Here is a 20,599-nt window from a genome sequence, read left to right on the forward strand (position 1 = left end):
ATGACTATTGGTAAGAGTGTTTCTTTTGCGTATGCCAAGGGCTATATACAGGAAATGTATAGAAAGGTATTTCTTAAACTAGGGTCCATGTGCCTTAGCAGAAGAGCTGTAAAGTGAATAAGAAACTGGCTGTAGTGTATATGACAATGTGTTGTGTTTGGGGGGAAAAAAGCTACTATTCAGATTCCTCAGATATCAGTATTAAGAGCAATCTTGCTCAGCTTAGATGAAAATGAAGTAAAACATTCTATTGTTAGCACAAAACCAATTCTTTAGGAGATGTCAATACAAATGAGGGCTAGAACATGGTGCAGAAAGGACTTGATTACCCCAAAATAATAGATGTAGAATGAAATTAAGGTGTGGTTTTTACAAGGGAAAAAAAAGAAGACATGATGGTGAACTTGAACCCTAAAAACAAGTTTCTGTTGTAACTTGAGAGCCGCTCTGCTGGAAGCGATTGGGGAGGACAGCATGGATGGATTCAGTGATTGGAAGATAATGCTAAGTTGCTAGCGTGATTCTCAGGTGAATGTGTTGAAGTATTTTCAGCCCAGAAAGGCTTAGTGCTGTTATATATAGCCATCAGACCTTACCTGGAGTACTGCATACAAGCCCAGTCATTCATAATTGAGAAACAAGAACTGAAGCTAGAACAAGTACAAACAAGGGCTGTGTTTTCTTTGCAGTACAAAAATATCCTGAAACAAAGAGCAGTGTGAGGAGTAAGGACCCAGGATTGCAGCGTGACAGGACAGTGGGGTCTGTTCTTCGGGTGACACATTCCTTTTCCCCAGCTTAACTGAGTTCCACTCTAAAAATAGTTAGGATGCTGGCTTTTGCTGCTCCCTTTAGAAAACTATTCAGAATGCATGGTTAGAAACACTTGGGGATCATAGGTTTCACTATGTATAAATTGAGACTGAAGTAATATTCCGAGTTTGCTTATTGACTTGTTTTGGTCAGTATGAAGGACTTTTAATTTGTGAATTTTCTTTTGTTAAGATTCTAAAGCTTTCACTGATTAGAAATTACTTATTTTTTTTCTTGCTGATAATTTTAAAATTACATGAATTTTCAGTAATAAACAACTTTATCAAATATTTACAAAATTGTTCTCAGTTCTGACAGAAGTAGAGGGATAATTACACCAAGATATATAGTTACACCTTATTGCTGATTTGCAAAGTAGCTGTCATCTAAAACTAGAAATACAACATTTGACAGTTCGTGTTACTGCACAGCTTTCATCTGCTGTGCCCTCAAAATACCTCCGTTATCTCAGTGGTACCTCATAAGTACAGACCCATGTTTTCATTGTAACCTTGCTCTCACAGATAGAATAAAGGTCATCTATTTTATTTGAAGATACAAACAAGATTGCAGTAACTTTTATTCTTAAATAAAATTGAACAAAAACTGAGCTTAACTATATCTTTATTTTATACAGGGGCAGTGTTATTTGGGTCTGGCGGAGTTTTAAAGAATTTTGCTGACCCTGTATACATGATACCTAATTTTCAAAAGTGGATGCCTAAAATTAGATGTGTCTGTCTGTAGCCTTGGTCTAGTTTTCAGGGGAACTGGAAACCTGGAGAGAGACTCTTCCAGCACTGGCATTGCGTTTTCTGTTACTGATGGGACAAGCTGTGTCAGAGTACTCTGAAAACCCAAGGCTGTTCTCAGTTTCTTCTGTTATTCCTGATTCAAAAATATAGCAGCATATTTTTTTATTAAATCTTAATAAAATTCTTTAGTAAAATAATGAGTTTTCTGAAGAATTAAATTCTTTATCAAAACCCTTACCTCTTTGAAGCGTCCTCTGGAAAGTTGGAGTGGTGAACTCAGGTTAAATATTTGAATTCAGAGATCTAGTTATGAAATCTAATTTTCAGCATCTATGTTTCAGGTATTGCCACTATGTGTTGCCTGTGCAGAGAATGAGCTCCGCTGGCACTGAGCAGTCTGATACTTTTGGGGGACATCCGTAGGGCAGTTGCAGGCACCTGGATGTCATGCTCAGATACTTGGCTATGCTTGTTTTTTTTTTTTATCTAAAATGTCTGACTACATGAAAAAAAATAACTCTCCAGGTTTATTTTTACTAGTATTTCTTAAAAAGTCTGTCCTGGTTGAGCGATACATTCTTTCCCCCTCCAGTTCCGCTGATTTGGATGTAATATGCTTCTTTAGATGTAAATTTTTAAGGGCTATCATTACTACCATTGCTTTCACTTTCTTCTTTCACTTAGGGTAGCTTTTCTGCTCCTGATTTTTTTAAGACAATGAGTTCTTAAAGGCAACAAATCTTTAAATGGTTGATTGAAGAAATACTTCAGCTGTTGCCCGGTGAAGTAATTTTCCAATTTCAGATCACAAAGGAGATTAAAGCTCAGACTGAAGTAGAACACATTTAGGGTGCTAAGATTGTGAACTGTAGATCCAGGCAGGGCCAATTAAAAAAACCCAACCTTGTACAGGTAATAAAGCAAGCTCACTTTATATAGTAAAAACTGTTAACACAGTTTTGCCTGATTCAGTTGGTTAACAGCTGTGTGTTAAGACTTATTAGGTGGCTACTAATATTGTGCACAAGAAAAAGAATCTTAGCAGTAGGGGCTACTTCAAGTAGCTTCTCAGCCTGTGGGTGTAGGTAGTCTGTTTCCTGCAAGCTAGTAAAAAGCAAAATACGCTGTGGTATATAGCACTGTTCACTGTGACTGCTCAGGTGCTAGTGAAGGCTGAGGGCCACGGCATCACGGAATGGCACGCTTCGTTCTTGTTTCATTTCTGACTGACTCGTGTTTTTAATAGGTATTGACAAACAAGGCTAAAGAAACAGCATTGAGCTACTGATGCTTCATTCAAGAGCAAATAAAATGTTTTAATTTTGGTTTCCCACAAAAGCTTGGAGAGTTAAAGCTGTCGTGCTGTTTGATTCTTTTCCTCCCAAGATTTCCAACATATTTGTAGGTGTTTTGGTCTTACCTTATTGTATTGAAATTGTAGTGCCAAATCTTAGAAACAACTTGATGCCAGTCGTGCTGGGCTCAAGGTACATCTGACCTAAATAAGCTCCCTACCTTATGAGGAAGGGAATTGTGCCCTTGATTTCTGAGTGTAAAGGAAAAGTCGTGTTTGACTAGCTCATGCTGGGGCATCCACTGTAGGCAGATGAGTCTCTCTTGTGTGTATTGTCACCTAGAATTTGTTTGATTCAAGACATGATGGAAATAGTAAATGTAACTGCTTTCTTCTTTCCACATATGTTGATAGCTTATTCGAAAAGAAATCTTCAAGAGCCCATCGTATAAAATAGGATTACCCTTAGATTACATGTGAAGCGGGTACAAAGTGTGATAACTTTTACAACTCAAGTGGATTCCAACTTTGAAAACCAACCCACCCACCTCTCCCCAAACAAAAAAATCACACTGTAAATAAGGCTTTTTTCTCAATTGTAGAGTAAAACTTGCTGGCCATGTAATTGATCCAATACCTGTTACTCTAATTAAACTGGTTTTGTTGGTTTAACTTTCTATTAAGAAGATATAAAACATAAAAATAGTATTGTCGTTTACATAGAATACACTTGTGTTGATCTGAATTCAATTTGAAATTGTTGATACTGGATTTTCTGTTTATTCTTATTATAATCCAGACATTTTTTCACAACCTAATAAATGCGATGTTGTTTTTTTTTCCAGATCTGTTTTCTCCTATTTGCTGTTCTCTATATAGTTTCCTACTTCATAATCACAAGATACAAAAGGAAAGCAGGTAAGCATAAACTTCGTAATATATTCAAAAATAATTTTGTTTTTCAAGTGAATAGGTGATTCTTTTTCTCTCCACCTCTACAAGGAAAGCAGAACAACTGGATCTCTGACCAAATGTGTTTCTTGGGCTGCAGGTCTATGGCAGCCTGGACTGATCTGATTGTATATGCTGCTACCTCGCCCTCTGTCTGCTCCCTTTGTTCCTGAGCCATGAGTTTCCATCCGTTCCCTTGTGCCAGCTCTGGCACTTCTCAGCCGCTTCAACATGCCTTCTAATATCACTGACCAAGGGAGGGAGTGCACTGGAGCGTCTCGGAAAAGGATCAGTGAGTGCTGTAGCTGACACACTGCGATTGAGCGAGAATGGGTGGCTGTTTTGGAGGTGGTGTGGATGGCCACAATCAGTTGTTCTGTTGTGGCTCCATGGCAGACTAAATTTTACTGGTTTTGAGAGGGAAGAATGGAGAGGGTTTAAAGTAGATGCTTCTGCCTCCCTTGCCTTTAGATCCTGTTGTTCTCTTTGCATGTCAGCTTTTCCAGAGTAAGTATCTTGAGGCTGTCTTCTAGCACCAAAACCAGGTTCAAAGCTTTAGCTGGTAAAGTGAAAAGGTTGCCAGTAATGCACAAGGGAAGTAGCAGATTTCTTCTAAAAATCCGTCTTTGCTCAGGTACAGTTACTTTAGTGCTTTTAACCTGTTCCTTATGGCCTCACCACTGAAGTTGTATTCCTTGAGATAATCCTGCATTTTTTTTCCTTTAGAAACGTTCTGTCTGAAACTAGTCCTTAGGGACCCCTGTTATGTTCTTCTGTATTTCTTCTAAAGACAAATAGCATCAAAATCTGTATAAAATGGCAGAATCTTTGGCTCTTGACAGTTTATTTGGGACGTTGGCGCTCAGTGATAGTCAGTCATGCTGGAGAAGCATTCTTATGCATTATGATCTTGGCACTTTGAACTTTGATGGAAACCATTTGTTGAGCTATAGTGACCTGTGTTATGATAGAGCTGCTTTCATAGGTGGATCCGTGTTTAAAAAAGTGAACTCTTCAAGAAACTTACTACCTTTAAAAAAAAAAAGTTCACCTCTTTAAACATTGAGAATAGTTAAACAAGTGAGACAGGTACTATCTTCTGATCCTGATACATATTTTGGATGCTACAAAGCTGCTGCTATTTGGTGATAGAGAACAATAGGGAGAGGGAACTGGTTTGGCAAGTACTTTTGGATGCAAAGACACTTTTATTACCTTTTTGGTGGTTGATCTCATCAGCTGGTTAGAGGAACTGCTTTGCAGCTGTCCTAACTTTATTAAAGCTTTGTGAGCATTTGGTTAGGCAAACTTTGTAGCCTGCTAGGATCTTCCTGGTGAGAGGCATTTGAAGAGTTAGCATGTCTGGAATTCTTTCAGGACAAATTGTTTGCTGTTTCTACAACAAGCTCTTTAGCCAAAATGATTCGTAAGAGACCTTGACTTAGTCTCTCAAAACACCATGAGATTCCCATCAAAAAACCAGAAACAATAACCCAATGTACTTTCACAGAGGAATTTCAAAATAGCATGATGTTAATGGCTGCATGTTTATTTCAAGTGTGTGCATGACTCTTAAGAACTTGAAACATCTGGCTTTATTTATTCTTAGGTTTTAAAATAAATTTGAGTTACCTCTCATGGAAAACCTGTGAGACTTAAAGGAAGAAAGCTGACTCCAAAATTATTTCAAATGTGGAAATGTGTGCGTTTGTGTACAGATGTGTGTAGAGAAGGATATAAAGAATAAGTGAAGGATATGTTGATGATTGACCCCTGAGTTAAATGTTGATAATATTTCAAAAAGTTGGAATATTAATTGAGGAATAAGTGAAGAAAAATTATCTAAAATGTGAAATACCAGAAGGGAAGCCATGGTATCATAAATCCAAAACAAACAAGAACAATGACAACTCTCCTTCCTCCTCTCCCCCAAATTCCCAGGAGCTGGAGGGAGGAATAAGTAAGGGAAAGCAGCTGAGTGGTCATCACTACTGTTGTGGGTATGCTTTCTTGTTTTAAAAATACATTAATACTGAAAATGAAACATCTATTTAGGGATTTATAGTAGTAGTTAGTGTGGACCCTAAGACTTCCCTGTAGTTTGCCACTGTAGTTTGCCTGCTCTCTGTAGTTTCAAAGATGCCAGAAGGGACAGTTCCTAGCAGCAGCTGTGGTAGTAGTAGTCTGAAAGCTTGTTTGCCGTGGAGCCTTCTGGAAGATGTTTCCGAGAAGTTTCGATCTGCATATTTAAATAATGTGAAATAACTTCATAGTTACATTGATTGAAAAGAGTTTAAGACTAGCCAAAAAAAAAAAAAAAAAAAAAAAAAAAAAATTCATATTTGGTAGGAACGTTCTTAAAATATTGATGCTGATAAATTGTTTTAGTAATTCTAAATTTTAATTGTAAATTAAATTTATTCCTATGTATATACATTTTAGCTTGAGGAAAGATGACTAAGTATTGAATATAACCTGCTGTAATTTATTTTTCAGATGAGCAAGAGGATGAAGATGCCATCGTTAACAGAATATCGTATGTACAGTTCTTTTTTGCAGAACTTTTTTTCCTGAGTATATTGTTGTGATAGGAATCTTGTATGCTTTCAAATAAATAAGTCCATTTTAAATGTGACAGCAAATAAATTGCTAGAGGGCAGAGGAAAGAGATTTGATCCAGTGGCACCTTGTATTATGAAAGGCATGACAAGAGGCAAAGCAGTTTGGTCTAGGGCTTTTTTTCACCTGTGGTTTTCCTGGTGGGCATGAAGTTGGCCAGAATATTGTACGAGGACCTGATGCAAGAGGTGGAATTCAGTGCAAGACCTGCACCTAAGTTTAGGGCTCTAAAATGTAGATTTGTAAATGGGAGGTAGGTGTTCCCACTGAAGCCAATGGAAGCCCTGACAAGGGAGGCAATGGATCCTGGAAAGAAAGTTAGCTCACCCTGAAGTAGACATCTGTATTTGATCATCTTAAAAAAGAATAACAAATGAAGACAAAAACTTGCCAGACATGCTGGTCTGCCAGCAACACTCTTCTCTTCCTGTTCCTTTGCAAAGCTAGATATTAATCTCTCCTGTTTAAATATGTCTGAAGATGTACAGAACATCTGTGAGCTGTTGCTGCCCTCTCAGTTATGTGATTTGCTAAACTATGTGGATTGCTACTTGCTTATTACAATGTTCTTAGCTCTTCCATGGTGGTACTGTCATCCTCTTGGAAGGAGATCTCATTGAGTATTTTATTGATTTCTCTTGTACCCTGGGAAAGTGCCGAGTACATTGCAAGCTGTTCACTTTTAGTTGTGCGTTTGTGGCAAGCTTGAAAGATGTACAAAGATCATGTAAATCTTAGGTGCACTTCTCCCAGTAGTGTCTGAGACCAATATTTTTTATGGATTTGAAATACTTATTTGCCACAAGGTCTACTTCAGATCTAGAGAGAGAAAAATGCATGCTTTTAAGTGCTATGAAGCTCTTCACTCTAAAGTAGAGGAGCATTTCTCCTCGGCTTTTAAGATTACAGTGAAGGCTCTTCTAGATTGAATGATTTTCATAGCAGCTGTGGTCTTAGCCTGGTTCTGAATTTTTCAATTTTCAAAGAGTAAAATTTGTCTTGTTAACTGTTATCCCTCCTGCATCCGTTTTCTTTAGCTCTAAAATACAACAAATACCAATTGTAAATACTGTGTTCTTCATGCGAAAACAGTGTACGACAAGACTAGCACATCCGTCAGAGTAACAGCCTTTCATTAAAAGTGTTGTTATAAATATAAAATGCTACTTGTTCTTTCAGCCTAAGATTTCCTGTTCCTTAAGTGTGCATGTTATTTTCCAGAAAGTAATAACTGTCAAACATATGCAGATTGATATTTCTTTGCATAGCGTAATTGTCAGGACTTAAGAGGTAGGTGGGGGAGAAACCAAAGCCAAACCGCTGTAGAACCTTGAAAGGCTGTAGTGTGTTAGGTTTCACAATTCTGGCTTAGAATGCTTAAACATCCTTAAATAAAGAATAAAATACCTCAGAAAGCAGCAACAAAGACATAAGAATATATTTTTTAAAATAAAATTAGTGACCCAGGCTTTCTTTTGTAAGTATTGTGTGAATGAAGAATAGATTTGTAGACTGTTAAGGAAAACTAAGATCTCTGTAAGCAACTTACTGACATTCCTGTTGTAGGAATGATCTATTTAAGTTTATCTTTTTTTTTTTTTGTCATGCAATTTTGAGAATTATTTCTAATTTTGTTCTAGCATTGGATTAGTTCTGTAAGAATGTTTTTGTTGTTTTGTTTTTTTTTTTTTAAGAACACAGTTCTTTTTAGTGCCGCAGGGATCTGAAAAGAATAAGCTTAAACACTTTAAGTAATTCTGACAATTTATCTGTATTGACTTCACAGCTATTGGAAAACCCCAAGCTATGACATGATACTCTAATAACTACTTTGTTAAAGAAAAGCAATATTTATTTTTCAGTTTGTTAAAATATTTTTTTATGTAAAGTTCTAGTCACTTTTTAGACACTAAAAAGATGCTCTGCTTTTAAACATTGTAGTAAGAATACAGAAATGGAAATTTTTTTCATTCTGAGTGTGTATGTGGGAAACGAAAACTAAAATAGGAGACTTATGAAAAGATATTCCATGAACTCCAATACTTTATCCTGTGTATGACATTGGAGTTGAATGCATGCAAGTCCCAAGAGAATAATTGTGGTAGTTGGTAAAAACTAATTATTTTTACTGGATTCAAATATTGTGAAAATTGCAGTTTTTCCTGCCCCTTTACAATGTAAGACTCTGTTGCCTTCAGACACTGATTAATAGGTAGGCTAACTACTTTTTTCCCTGTGTTAAGAGCATGTTGGTGGTAACACTGGTACATTTCTTTAAATTTCAGGCTGTTCTTGAGCACCTTCACTCTAGCAGTTTCAGCTGGTGCAGTCCTGCTTCTACCTTTCTCAATAATCAGCAATGAGATCCTGCTTTCTTTTCCACAAAACTACTATATTCAGTGGTTAAATGGCTCACTAATTCATGGTTAGTACTCAGCATAATGTAATTAAAATGGATGTCTTCATTATACGTGCACAGATTTGTTCTTATTTTCAAACTAAGAACTCAATTTTCATTTAAGATGCTAATTGAATTGTTAATATGTTATTGGCTAGTTGATTTTGCTGCTGTGTGATATATCACAAAAGTCTGTCTTAACTGTTTTGTTGGGTTTTTTAAAGAATTATGCAGACTTGATGGAATTAAACCAAACTCACTGCTTTGAATATTAATATAGAGTAAGTGCTACTAGAAGCTAACTTAAAAACACACTGTTCAAACTTCTTCCTCATGTATTAATGCAAGATTCATAAGCTTGTTTATGATGATAGATATAAATTTATTCTCAAAATACGAAATTTGTTTTAAGAAACTTGCTAGCTATGAGCAGTTAGGATTAGACAGTTAAATTCAGCTGTTAGTGATTTACTTGTAAACAAAAAATTACAGAATGTAAGTGTATCAAGTGTGGTAAAGAGGCGCGATAAAAACAAACTATTTCAAGGAAAACAAGATGCAAGAAAAGAATATTACTTGTGCTTGCAATGATGATGCCTTGATATCTGGCAGAGTAGGTTTTGCATGCTTTCTGGTATTGGTTAACATGCTTATGACTATGACATATATAATGGATACTAATGTTTGAAAATAATTTGGACACTTCTGTGTGTATAAGGGAAACAGCTGGTGGAAACAGGACATTCTTTAGTAGAATTGGATGGAGAAAGAAGGTAGTACCTTTTGTGATGTGAAACAATTTATTTAATCTGGAACAAATAATTTACAAGTTAACTGTGCTGTCCTTTCTCTGTTCTTGCGATAGTAATTGGGCTTTGGAGGATTTTTCTCTGAAAAATGTACTCTTTTTGCTAAATCTCTAGTAATACAGATAGCAAATTCATGAATTCCAGATTCAAATTTTTTTACAACAAATTAAATGTGGATAGGTGAAGACAGGAAATAATGCATATTGTGTGTCATCTTTCTGAAACTAGTTGAGTATTTTTTGTGTTATCTGGACAGTAAAATAATTTTTTTTTAAAAGCCTTGAATAAAGAGTAGCTGAATGTAGGTGTGGTGGTCAGTGATGACCCTGACTGTGGTGGTGGAGTAGTTTAAGACCTGAGAAAAGTGAGGAAGGAAGACAGTAGAATAAAGACATAAGGTTTTAGGAGAGTAGACTTTGTCCTATTCAGGAAATGTGTATGTGGGACCTTACTGGACCTTACCTTGAAGGCAAAGGAAGCCAGGAGACAGTTTCAAGGATAACCTTCAAGCACCATAATGTGCACCTCAGTGTGCAAGAAAATGAGCAGGTGTAATAGGAGGCTGACTTGGCTTAATGGGGAACTTCTGAGCTCAGAACCAAAAAGGAAGTGTACAGAAGGTAGAATCATAGAATCACTTAGGTCGAAAAAGACCTTTAAGATCGTTGAGTCCAACCGTTAACCTAACACTGCCAAGTAGGGATGAACTGCCCAGGAGGGGTGTGGAAATATCACCTGGGTTAATATCCTGGTGCGAGATTAGGAAACCAGAGCACAGCTGGATTTGTGACTGGTGAGGGATATGTATAGAGCCAGCTTCTTCTCTGGGGCATGCAGTGGGAGGCAACACACAATGTTTGCAGGACGTAAAGCAACAATTCTTCACACTGGGGATGGTTGAACACTGGAAGAGGTCGTCTAGAGACTGGGAGATCTGAATCCTGGGAAGTTTTCCAAAACTCAGCTGGCTAAAGCCCTGAGCAACCTGATTGCACCCACAGTTTAGCTGTTCTAAGGAGCAGATCAGACTACATGACTTCAGGGATTCTTCCTAGTTGAGTTATTCTGTGATCTATTTTGTCACACATCATGGGGGATTGCTAATTTGGTATGTCTTCTCCTTAGAAGAAAAAACCCAGCTAATTATAATTTTTCACATGGTTTTAGCTACTCAGATTTATATTCTTTACTCCTGAACATGAAAAAAAAAAAATTAATGGAACATAATCCTTCCTTCTGTGTCTGAATTAACTTTGGAAAAACTACAATAAAATATTTCAGAGAGCGAAAATTATATAATAACCGATTTAGAAATTTTCACTCTGTCAGAGTTGCAACAGCACTTGAGAAAACTTGGGTTAATTAGAAATCTGCTGGAAAAAGTAGCTGTCACATAGCAAAGCCTTTGAATTTTCCAGTGACCATCTTCTATTGATTTTAATGTGATAATCTTTTGAAAGTACCACTTTATGCTTGCACAGTATAATTTATATTTCGTAAGTCCAATAGTAATGGCTAGCAAGGAAGTAAATTCAGCATCTTGGTGTTTCCAAGTTTCACTGTGTACTGCAAAGCTTATGCTAGTGGTAGACACGACCGAACTAAACCAAGATTTACCACAGTTGGTGTGAAGACTTCAGAAACATCAGGAGATTTTGGATCTGACCATGGACTTTGTTACTGCAACTTGACAAAGATCAGTGTACTTTATTTCAAAACGTTACCTTGGGGGTGCGCTCCCTCTTGTGGTGTTTGGTAGGTTTGCACAGTAGCATTGCACTGCTCTATAAAATCTTACTCCATGTAGTGCCATACCTTTTTGAAGCTAGTTATGAAATACCCTTGCAAGTTTTGAGAGCCGATAGTGCTATCACAAGCCCTCAAGTTCAGCAAACGTTACTATCTATCTCCATACCACTCTGTCTAGCGTAGCCTTCATGTATGGTTTGCTTACTGCTTTGCAAATATTATCAAATAGGAAAATTTGTATTGCTTGAAAACACTTCAGTTTTGCTAGATTTATCAGTTACACAAATTACACAAATAGTCTGAGGTACTTGAATGTAACATTAAGGGTTTTTATACTGTAGACCGTTGCATTAGTTGTGGCATATAGAAAAATAGAAAATACATGCCTCTAATTTTTGAAACTAGGCAGAAAGCCCATACCTGGGTCCAGTATAAACACTCTTACCTGATGCATGTTGAACCAAACCCCGAAATACTACCGGCAGCGGGCTGTTCCCTGGTGCTGCTCTTGGCTACAGCCACCAGGTGGAGGTAAAATGTAATGAAACTGCCATGAATGAGAGAGAAGAATTGCTGAGGGTCTAATCTGTTTGCCAAAGGTTGAGAGATTTTTAATTTTTGTATTTTATTAACTTGTTCTATGGGGGATATTCTTAGGTCGCTACAAATGAAAAAAACCCTAGAATATTCCAATAGATTGCTTAAAGCTTTTATATACATTGATACCTGCAAGTCTGTCTCATGCAATTTTATGGTGCAGTCAGTGTAGTAGAAAATACTTATTTTTCTGAGTCTATTTTAATTTGATTTCTGAACTATCAAATGAGGATAAGAAATATGGTAGGGGAAGAAGAGGGCACTGTGTGCTCCTTACTTTGAGGAAAGTGTGTATGTATGTCAGCGGCAGTACAGCACTGTCCTTACCTCTCATAACTTTACATGCATGTTGTAGCTCTGTAGTTTAATATTCTGTAAATGGGGTTCCTATCAGCTGCTAATGTGTACATTTTTGGATTTTTCTTAAAAATCACCCCAGATGTGCACCACTCTCCCCTCCCTTAAAATGCTCTGTACGTAGTATGCAGCTCCTAAGCACTGTTTCACATTGTAGATGTACATGTAATAGACCTGTTGAAACTGGGACATCCAGGTATCAGCTTTACATCAGGTAACTGAATGCGCTGTCTTCAGTTAGAGAAAACCACTGAAACAAGACCCCCACCCTCTAACACTGGTGTCTTCTTTTTCTGAAAAAAGGAAAGGAAAAAAAAAAAAGTACCCAGACTGCTTGAGTTAATGTACCTCTAGTAAGGGCTGTTAATGACATTCTTGGTGGTGTTGCTATGTGTGAATGTTCCTTGAATGGTAACAGGAGCTTCCTGGCTAAGCAAATTCAAAAGGAAAAATCCCCCTCTTTGTTAACTGGAGTTTAGCCACCTTTAGGCAGTCTGTTTTCTTTAGCAATTGAGTATTGTATTTCACGCATCTTTTGGAATTTTCTTGTTTTGTTTTCTGTAGCTTATTTGGCTAAGTTTGGTCCTTGGTGCCCTGGTGCTATCGATTGCTGAAGTAGATTTCTTGTGCCCCTGCCTCCCTCCTCACACCCCGTTTTTATTTCTCTTGGAAATTTAAATTTTATTTAAAGGAAAAGGAAGTGTATATGGTGAAAACATTTTTTTAAGGGGGTGTAGGTGAAGATAACTGCTAACAGTTTTACATTCGGAACTAAATACAGGAATTTCTCTTAATGAATTTACCAGACATGCAGTAAATGTCTCTTCTTCCCTATTCTTTCCAAAATGGAAATTTCAAAGAAGAAAATGAACAAGCCTGTACATGAGAAAAAAGAAATAAACAAAGCTGTTAGTTCAAATTTTCTTATCATGGGATATATTCTTTTTTGGATTTCAAGTGCTATAGTCCTGCAGAATTGCAGAAACGTGTGTTTTGGGGACAGTGAGGGATTAAGCCTGTTTTTCTCAACTGCAAAATAAAAGCTGTGTTTTCAGGATGCAGAACATGTGACACTAGTTAAACCTGTTAGCTACACTAGTACTAAATTGCAGGTAAGCTTCTGCTTCTGTAAAGAAGAAACACTGCATCCTGCACAGCTTCTGATAGGATGATGATGGATTCATGTTTATGCACCAGAAACTGGCTGTTCAGAAAGTGTTCAGCTTAGAAAATCTTAATAGAGCAGATACCCTTAATGGAGATCAGGTATTACTTCAGGTTGTTTTCTAAACCTTTTCCCTTCCTGCAGATGTCACATATGTCTTACAGATGTCCTATTTTTAGTCAGTTGTTGATTTTTCACCTATATCACAGAATGGTTGTGATTGGAAGGGACCTCTGGAAATCGTCTAGTCTGACGCCTCTGCTCAAAGCAGGGTCAGTTAGAGAAGGCTGCTCAAGGCACTGCCCAGTTGGGTTTTGAGTATGTTGAAGGATGGAGATTACAAAACCTCTCTGGACAGCCCGTTTGACTGCATTCATAGTGGGAAAAGTTTTTTTCTTATATTTAAGTGGGGTTTTTTTGTTTGTTTTCAATTTGTGTTCACTGCCTCCTCGCCATTCACTGGATGCCACTGTGAAGAGTCCGACTCTGTTTGTTTTCCTTTCCCCCTCCATTGTCAGATATTTATATACATTGATAATATCTTCTCTTCTCAAGGCCAAACAATTCCAACTTTCATAGCCTCTGCTTGTGTGACAGACACTCCAGTCTATTAATCATCTTTGTGGTCCTTTGCTGGACTCCCTTCAGTATGGCCATGTCTGTCTTGTATGGAGGAGCCCACAACTGGATGCAGTGCTCCAGATGTGTGCCACCACTGCTGAGCAGAGAGGAAGGATCGCCTCCTTTAACTTGCTGGCAACATTTCTAATGTAGCCTGGGATTCTGTTGGCCTTCTTTGTTGCAGGGGCACATTGCTTGCTTGTGTTCAACTTGGTGTCCAGCAGAACCTCTCAGGCCTTTTCTATAAAGCTGCTTTTGGGACAGTTGGTCCCCAGTGTTTGCCCTGCCCATTTGTCCAGGCTGTTGAGGTTCATCTGACTGGCAGGCCACTGCTCCTCTCCATTTTGAATCATCGGCAAACTTGCTGAGGATGCATTCTCTCCCATCATCCAGGTCACTAGTGAAGATGTAAAACCCAGTATCGATCCCCTGGGGTACACCAATGGTGACTGACTTCCAGCCTGACTTTGTACTGCTGGTCACAACCCTTTGAGCCTGGAAGCTCAGCCAATTTTCAGTCTACCTCAGAGTCCACTTACCTAGCCCATACTGCATTAATTAGTCTGAGGAGGCTATGGGAGGTGATGAAAGCCTTACTGAAGTTGCGATAAAGACGATCCACTGCTCTCCTCTTACCCCGTGATCCTGTCATCTCATTGTGGAAGGCTGCTGTTGCTGTTACTGTGATAATCTTCTTTTAATTTGGAGGTGACGATGGTCTAAGTTACTCTAGGGGAAAAAATATGGGAGGAAGTGAGTACACAGAACTGAATTTTGTGAGATTCACTGATGGTAGTAAAATACTTTTGTCCTGAAAATTCTTTAAACAGTTATCTAAAGAGCCTTGAGTGGGATATTGTGGAAGCAGTCCACCTCAGCTTGCAATCCGTCTTCCAAGATTTCAGACAGTTCCTGCTGTTTAAGTTGGTATCCAGTTTTTATTTGAAGGTTGTGACACAAAGAAATGAGTATTTTTCAGCAATGACCTGTAAATAGCTATGTATCCATACAAACCTGGCTTCTATTAGCACTCGTACGTATACTACGTTGTTATGTGTAGGGGAGGAAAATGTAACGTCTTTGACTTTTGAAGCTGAGAAACGTGTAAACTTTTTCTTGTTTGTTGCAGGTTTATGGAATCTTGCTTCTCTTTTTTCAAATTTATGTTTGTTTGTGTTGATGCCCTTTGCCTTTTTCTTCCTGGAATCAGAAGGATTTGCTGGCTTAAAAAAGGTAGGAAAATACTGTTAAATACAGAGTAATTACAGTATATATTCCATTTTCAGCCCTCATTTCTGATGAAGCTGAAATTACGAATTTGGGAGGGTTTGGTGCTGGAATTTGTATGTTTATGTGCAGTTGCGCGCTCTTGCAAAGCAGATGAAACAAGTATACAGTGCATGGCTGTGAGTAAGCTTAAGCGGAAAAAAAAAGTCCTTGAAAAGCCATGTATACTGAGATCAAGAAAATTACTTAACTAATTTTTTTTAATAACAAAATGTTTTAATCAAGGTTTGATTTTTTTTTTTTTTTTTTTGAAAAATGACTTCTTGGGATGCTAAAAGAGAAGGTTCAATAAATACAGTAGAAATAAAGTAACAAGGGAAAGAAGTACAAGCTTCTTACTAATGGGAAGGGTGATTAAATAACAGATGACCCAGAGAAAACAAGCTTGACTTGTGAATTTTAAAGATTACAAAGATCCCCCAAAAAAGTTCAAGTGTGCTCAGTATTAACAATAATATATTAAGAAAAGTGTCTTAAATGGGTAGACAATAACTAAAAATATTCAACTTAGTTGAATATATTCTAGTTGAGAGGGCTGAGTATTTCAGTGAAGCAAGGAATTTGGCAAAGTAATTTCTGAACAATAAGATGATAACTGTTATATTAATATGTGAACTAAAGAAATATAATGAAAAATTGCTATAATGGGAGGCACAGCAAAAGGAATTTCAAACCGTAAATATCAAATAAATTAAACAGGAATGACTGTCTGGGGACCAATTGTAGCACATTTTCATTAATCTTCATCATCCAAATGATTACACTTTTGTTTTTAATGATACTACACTTGAGGGAATTCCAGGCCCTTTGGATGACAGTTATTAGAAAGCAAAGGATCTTGAAAAGTCTGAAATCAGGAAAATGAAATACATTAAAGATGGATGCAAAAGTCTGTGAGTCATTGTGGATCGCATGTATCATAAATCAACAAGGGGGTGATTATGGTGGGAAGGAAAACGTAATTCCTGGCTGCATTGACAGGAGCGTGGCATGGAGGTGATGATGTTGCCATTTTCGTTCTTAATGGAATTAGGGAAAACTCAAGTGAAGTACTGCATCCAGTTTGGGATTTTAGGCACGTTCATGTAGACGCGTAAGAGAGAAAACAGAGGACAGCAAAGAAAATAAGATACTTAGAAAGTACAGCGTGAAGGAAAATTTTAATTCAGGGACAATGTAAAGAAACAGGGATCTTATTCTATAGCTGAAGCTGCCAGGAGATTACATAAACTGAGCAATATAGCGGTGTCAGAAAGGACCAGCAGGACCCAACCAAGATGGTGTGTAAATACTTGTTTGGTGTGGCCTGTTCGGAGCTTGTTGATGCTATTGCTGCATTACTTGGCATTGACTGAACTGTAGATATATCCAAGTTACTTCAGTTGAAAGTTTGGATGACCAAGCCAATGAGTTCAACTTCAAAGGAGTTTGGTGATGGGCAAAGTACTGTCCATACTACTATGTTTAACTCTGCTTATCCAACTTGACTGGAAAAAATTCTCCTTCATTCACTTCAGGTGTCTATAGGGCTAAGAAAACTTTCAGCAACTCAGTTTGTCCTTTCAGTTTTCAGGTGGAGGCTACTCCATTTTCCTTTTGACTCTAAGTATCTAGCTACAGCTAATGTATATTTTTTGTTCTAAAAAAGAAATAAGTTAGCTGATTTTAGTGGGGTTTGTGTCTCCTGCAGTCCAACCAAAACCAAGGATTCTCTCCATTAGCGTACCATGTACGGTGCTGCTGGTGTGTTCCCTTGACTTGTAGATTTCTGTTGGCTCGAACAGATGCATTATGTATCCTAGCTGCATAAAACTTGTACTTCACATAAACCTTTAATAGTTATAGTGTAACTTTTGAACTTATGGCTTTTAATAAATCCCATTCAGGATAAATAGGATCACCATTGCATGTTTACACTTGTGTCCTGGTTTGGCCTAAAATAGACCAATTTTCCTTTTCGTGATTTTTACTTTCAGCTAAGTCCCTTCTAAGTAACTGCACTTTCTGAAACTAACTGCATGTTTTGCAGACATGTCTGCTCCCAGGACTGATAACGCTCTAAGTTTGTAGTTATCACTGAGGCACCGGTAAGGATGTTATGCAGAAAGGCTCTTGCTGTACTTATTCCTAGAGAAACCAAGGTCACTGCTAAATTCCTCGCTGCTAACGAGTGAAGAGCCAAAGGGGGGTCACACCTGCAGGGAGGAGCGGACAGGGCAGGTGACCCCAAATTGACGAACAAGGTATTCCATCCCATACATGTCATTCTCAGTATAAAGCGGGGGGATCACGAGGGTCTCACCCCTTCTTCTGTGGCCAGTGTCCGAAGAGGACTCTGTCTGTTTTCCTGGTGCCCCTGATCCCGATCTGTGCACCCCTGAATCCAGTTCCCGTCCGTCACTGGGCCCAGCCTGGGCCTTCCCGGAGCCTGCCCTGCAGTGCCGGGGGTGACGTGGCCGACATCGGGGGAGCTTGATTTTGGTTTTGTATGTATTTGTATATATTTAATTATTTCCATTATTATTATTATACTCTTTTTCACTATTATAGTTCACTAAAACTGTTTTAACTTTCCAACCCATAAGTGTCTCTCCCTTTTCTCTTTCCCTTCCCCTTGTGGCGGGGGGAGGAGGGTTAACAGAGAGTGCCTGTCACCGGTTTAATAGCCGGCCCAGCCTTAAACCGTGACAACTTGGAAGCATTTGTAACTGCAGATGAGGCAGAACCATAATCTCTCTGCACATGTCAGGAAAAAGACGATTCTTGGTGCTTTAGAGTAGTTTTGCTTCTTCATGGGGGTAGGTTAGATCAGACTGTAGTATAAAACCCCACCTATTGGGGGGGCGGGGGGAACCTAATTTTTGGGATCTTTTGTTAGTTTGACTTCTCCTGGATGTTTTTGGTACAGTGCAGAAGCCAAATATGATTCCTAGTACAGGTACTCCAGGCCTTTGTCCAATGGCTGTTCTACCTGGGTGCTCTATTTAAAAGTATCCAAAATGTATGCGGACATATACTGAATTGTTTTACGAGCTTTGAGTGAGTCCTAAAGCTATTGGTGAAGATGCAGGAATTGTAGTCCATTTTTATATGAACATACCTTGTCTTTGGTCACTTTTCTTGAAAGTGGCAAATGTAACAACTGGACTAAGTTGATAGTTAAAATTGAGTGTGCTGTTCTGTTCAAATTCTGATACACATAAATTATTCTACTTGCAATAAGTACTATATTTTTTAAAGAGTTACATCACATAATAGGATGATTGGAGTCTGGGAAAATTTATGCTTAATTGAACTCAGGATTACATGTAAGCTTTTCAGTTCTAGAATGCGTGAAGGGTACTTCCCATCTTTTTTACTTTCCTTAGATTTTTGGCTCATTGCTTATCTCTTTTTTCAGAGAAGATTTTGAAACCATAATTACCTTGTAAAAATCTGGTTCTTTAACAGATTAATTTGCTTTTCATTATACTTGTGCAAGTTTAAAAAAAAATTGTTATCTTTTGTCATTTGTTATATCAGACTAAGCGGCCAGCAAGATAAAACGTCATTCAAATGCTATTACTGTTAACTGGAAAAATCAGATTTTACTGATCTCAATTTAAAAGAACATTTCATACATTTGGCGAAACTTGCAGCGTTTAAGAGATGAGCCCTCTACTGTAAATGTGAAGGCATAAGGAGGTTTGGCACAGGATATGTAATCTTTAATCTCTCAGTTGGGAGTTGGATACAAGGAGTAGGGAAAGCGGTTGATTCCAGATACACACCCAGCTCAGCTCAAAACTTGGATAAAAAGACTGTTTCAGTGGAAGCTTTTATGCAGGTCATCTTGAATTTGTCGCAGAATTACCTAATGAATAAATAGGTCACTTGAGATTTAGGTGTGCGCAGTCAAGATATCTGTTTGAAGGTGTTCATTTAAGAGTTACTTGATGGATTTTAATAGAAGTTCTGAAAGTGAATGATTAAAAGAGGTTCAGTTCTGAACTCGGATGTTTTTTTTTTTTCATTTTTTAATGGATTTCTTTGTTCAGCTTAAATTGTGACAGTAATGTTAGTCATTATCACAAATGGGCATAACCCCTAAAGTTTTTAGCCATGTTTGAATGTTTATTGTAGATTGTGCTATAAAAGTTAATTTTATCTATTCACTGTAATGTGAACTTTTTTCAAGCTGTGATATTTCAGATAGCTCATAGGTTACTCTTACGAGCTTTGTATAACTTTTCTTTCCATGTTCTTGTAAGGAAGTATTGCCCCATGAACTGTTTAAGTTTCATGAATCTGAATGGGTTTGGTTAACCATCTTCCAATTTACTATGGCTTTTTTTCTTGGTTGCTAGTATACTTTCTAAATGGCACATGGCCCCTCTTAGAGACTCTTTTCGATTTCCCCAGGGCAACAGTTTAAAACAACCAAGGGCTTGCATATTGTACAGAGGAGAGAAATACGGAAATGAGGCACTCACCATGGGTGGATGCAGTGTTGTACTGAAAATCAAACTGATTCTCTGCCTGGTTTTTAATTACAACCAGTATGTTAATTCAAAAAAAGGGTATTTTGGGCCTAAGGGGGTTGACCATGCTCTTTTAAAGAGCTTACGTGCTCTTCCTTGCTACAGTTTATTTCCATTTAATGGCAGTTGCAGACTTGTATTATCAGAAAAACAATTCTAAATGTAGTATTGCTGGTGAATAATATGTGTATATGTACGTCTTTGCGTGTGTATGTATGGGTACATGCCCTGTGTGTATTTATGCACATGTAGGTATTTTCATGCACATGTGTGAATTAGGTTTTTCAAGACTATTGAAGTAGTTGGAGTTCATTGTGATATATTACACCTTAGCCGGTGCTATTAACTGAGCTGTTGGAGTATCTGAAGTAACTTTGATCTACTGTATTGGTATTAAGAACTTTTTCATATCTTTCTCTATTCTCCTTGTCTTCCTTTGTAGAGTCTCTGCATAAAGTTATATTTCTTGTTTAGATGCTCTTTCAGTTTTTTGTCACTGGCCTTCTCAAATTCTGTACTACAGTTATGAAACAAAGGTGTCAACCAAGTTTCTTAATGTCAAAATTAACCTCATTCTCTATTATTCTCTCCAAAAAAGGAAAATTGTGGTATTCGTAGCTGAGCATCTGTAGTTCACAGCGCTGATGTTTCCATGTGCGATAAC

The 20,599-nt window shown here is 37.7% G+C and overlaps 1 protein-coding gene across 3 annotated transcripts in view; it reads left to right on the forward strand.

Moving 5' to 3' along the window:
* Positions 1-20,599, forward strand: part of LMBR1 (limb development membrane protein 1) — a 77,883-nt gene that overhangs the window by 12,804 nt on the left and 44,480 nt on the right. The window contains exons 2-5 of one of the 3 annotated variants that reach the window (XM_068404604.1): positions 3,708-3,780; positions 6,310-6,349; positions 8,718-8,857; positions 15,258-15,361. In XM_068404604.1, the coding sequence (XP_068260705.1) occupies positions 3,708-3,780; positions 6,310-6,349; positions 8,718-8,857; positions 15,258-15,361 (357 nt within the window). Of the gene's footprint in view, positions 1-3,707; positions 3,781-3,938; positions 4,106-6,309; positions 6,350-8,717; positions 8,858-15,257; positions 15,362-20,599 lie in introns of those variants that run through there. The other 2 variants (XM_068404605.1, XM_068404606.1) reach the window with 2 other exon arrangements.

This window comes from Nyctibius grandis, chromosome 7 (genome assembly GCF_013368605.1).
Source record: "Nyctibius grandis isolate bNycGra1 chromosome 7, bNycGra1.pri, whole genome shotgun sequence".
In the NCBI taxonomy this organism is placed as follows: domain Eukaryota; kingdom Metazoa; phylum Chordata; class Aves; order Nyctibiiformes; family Nyctibiidae; genus Nyctibius; species Nyctibius grandis.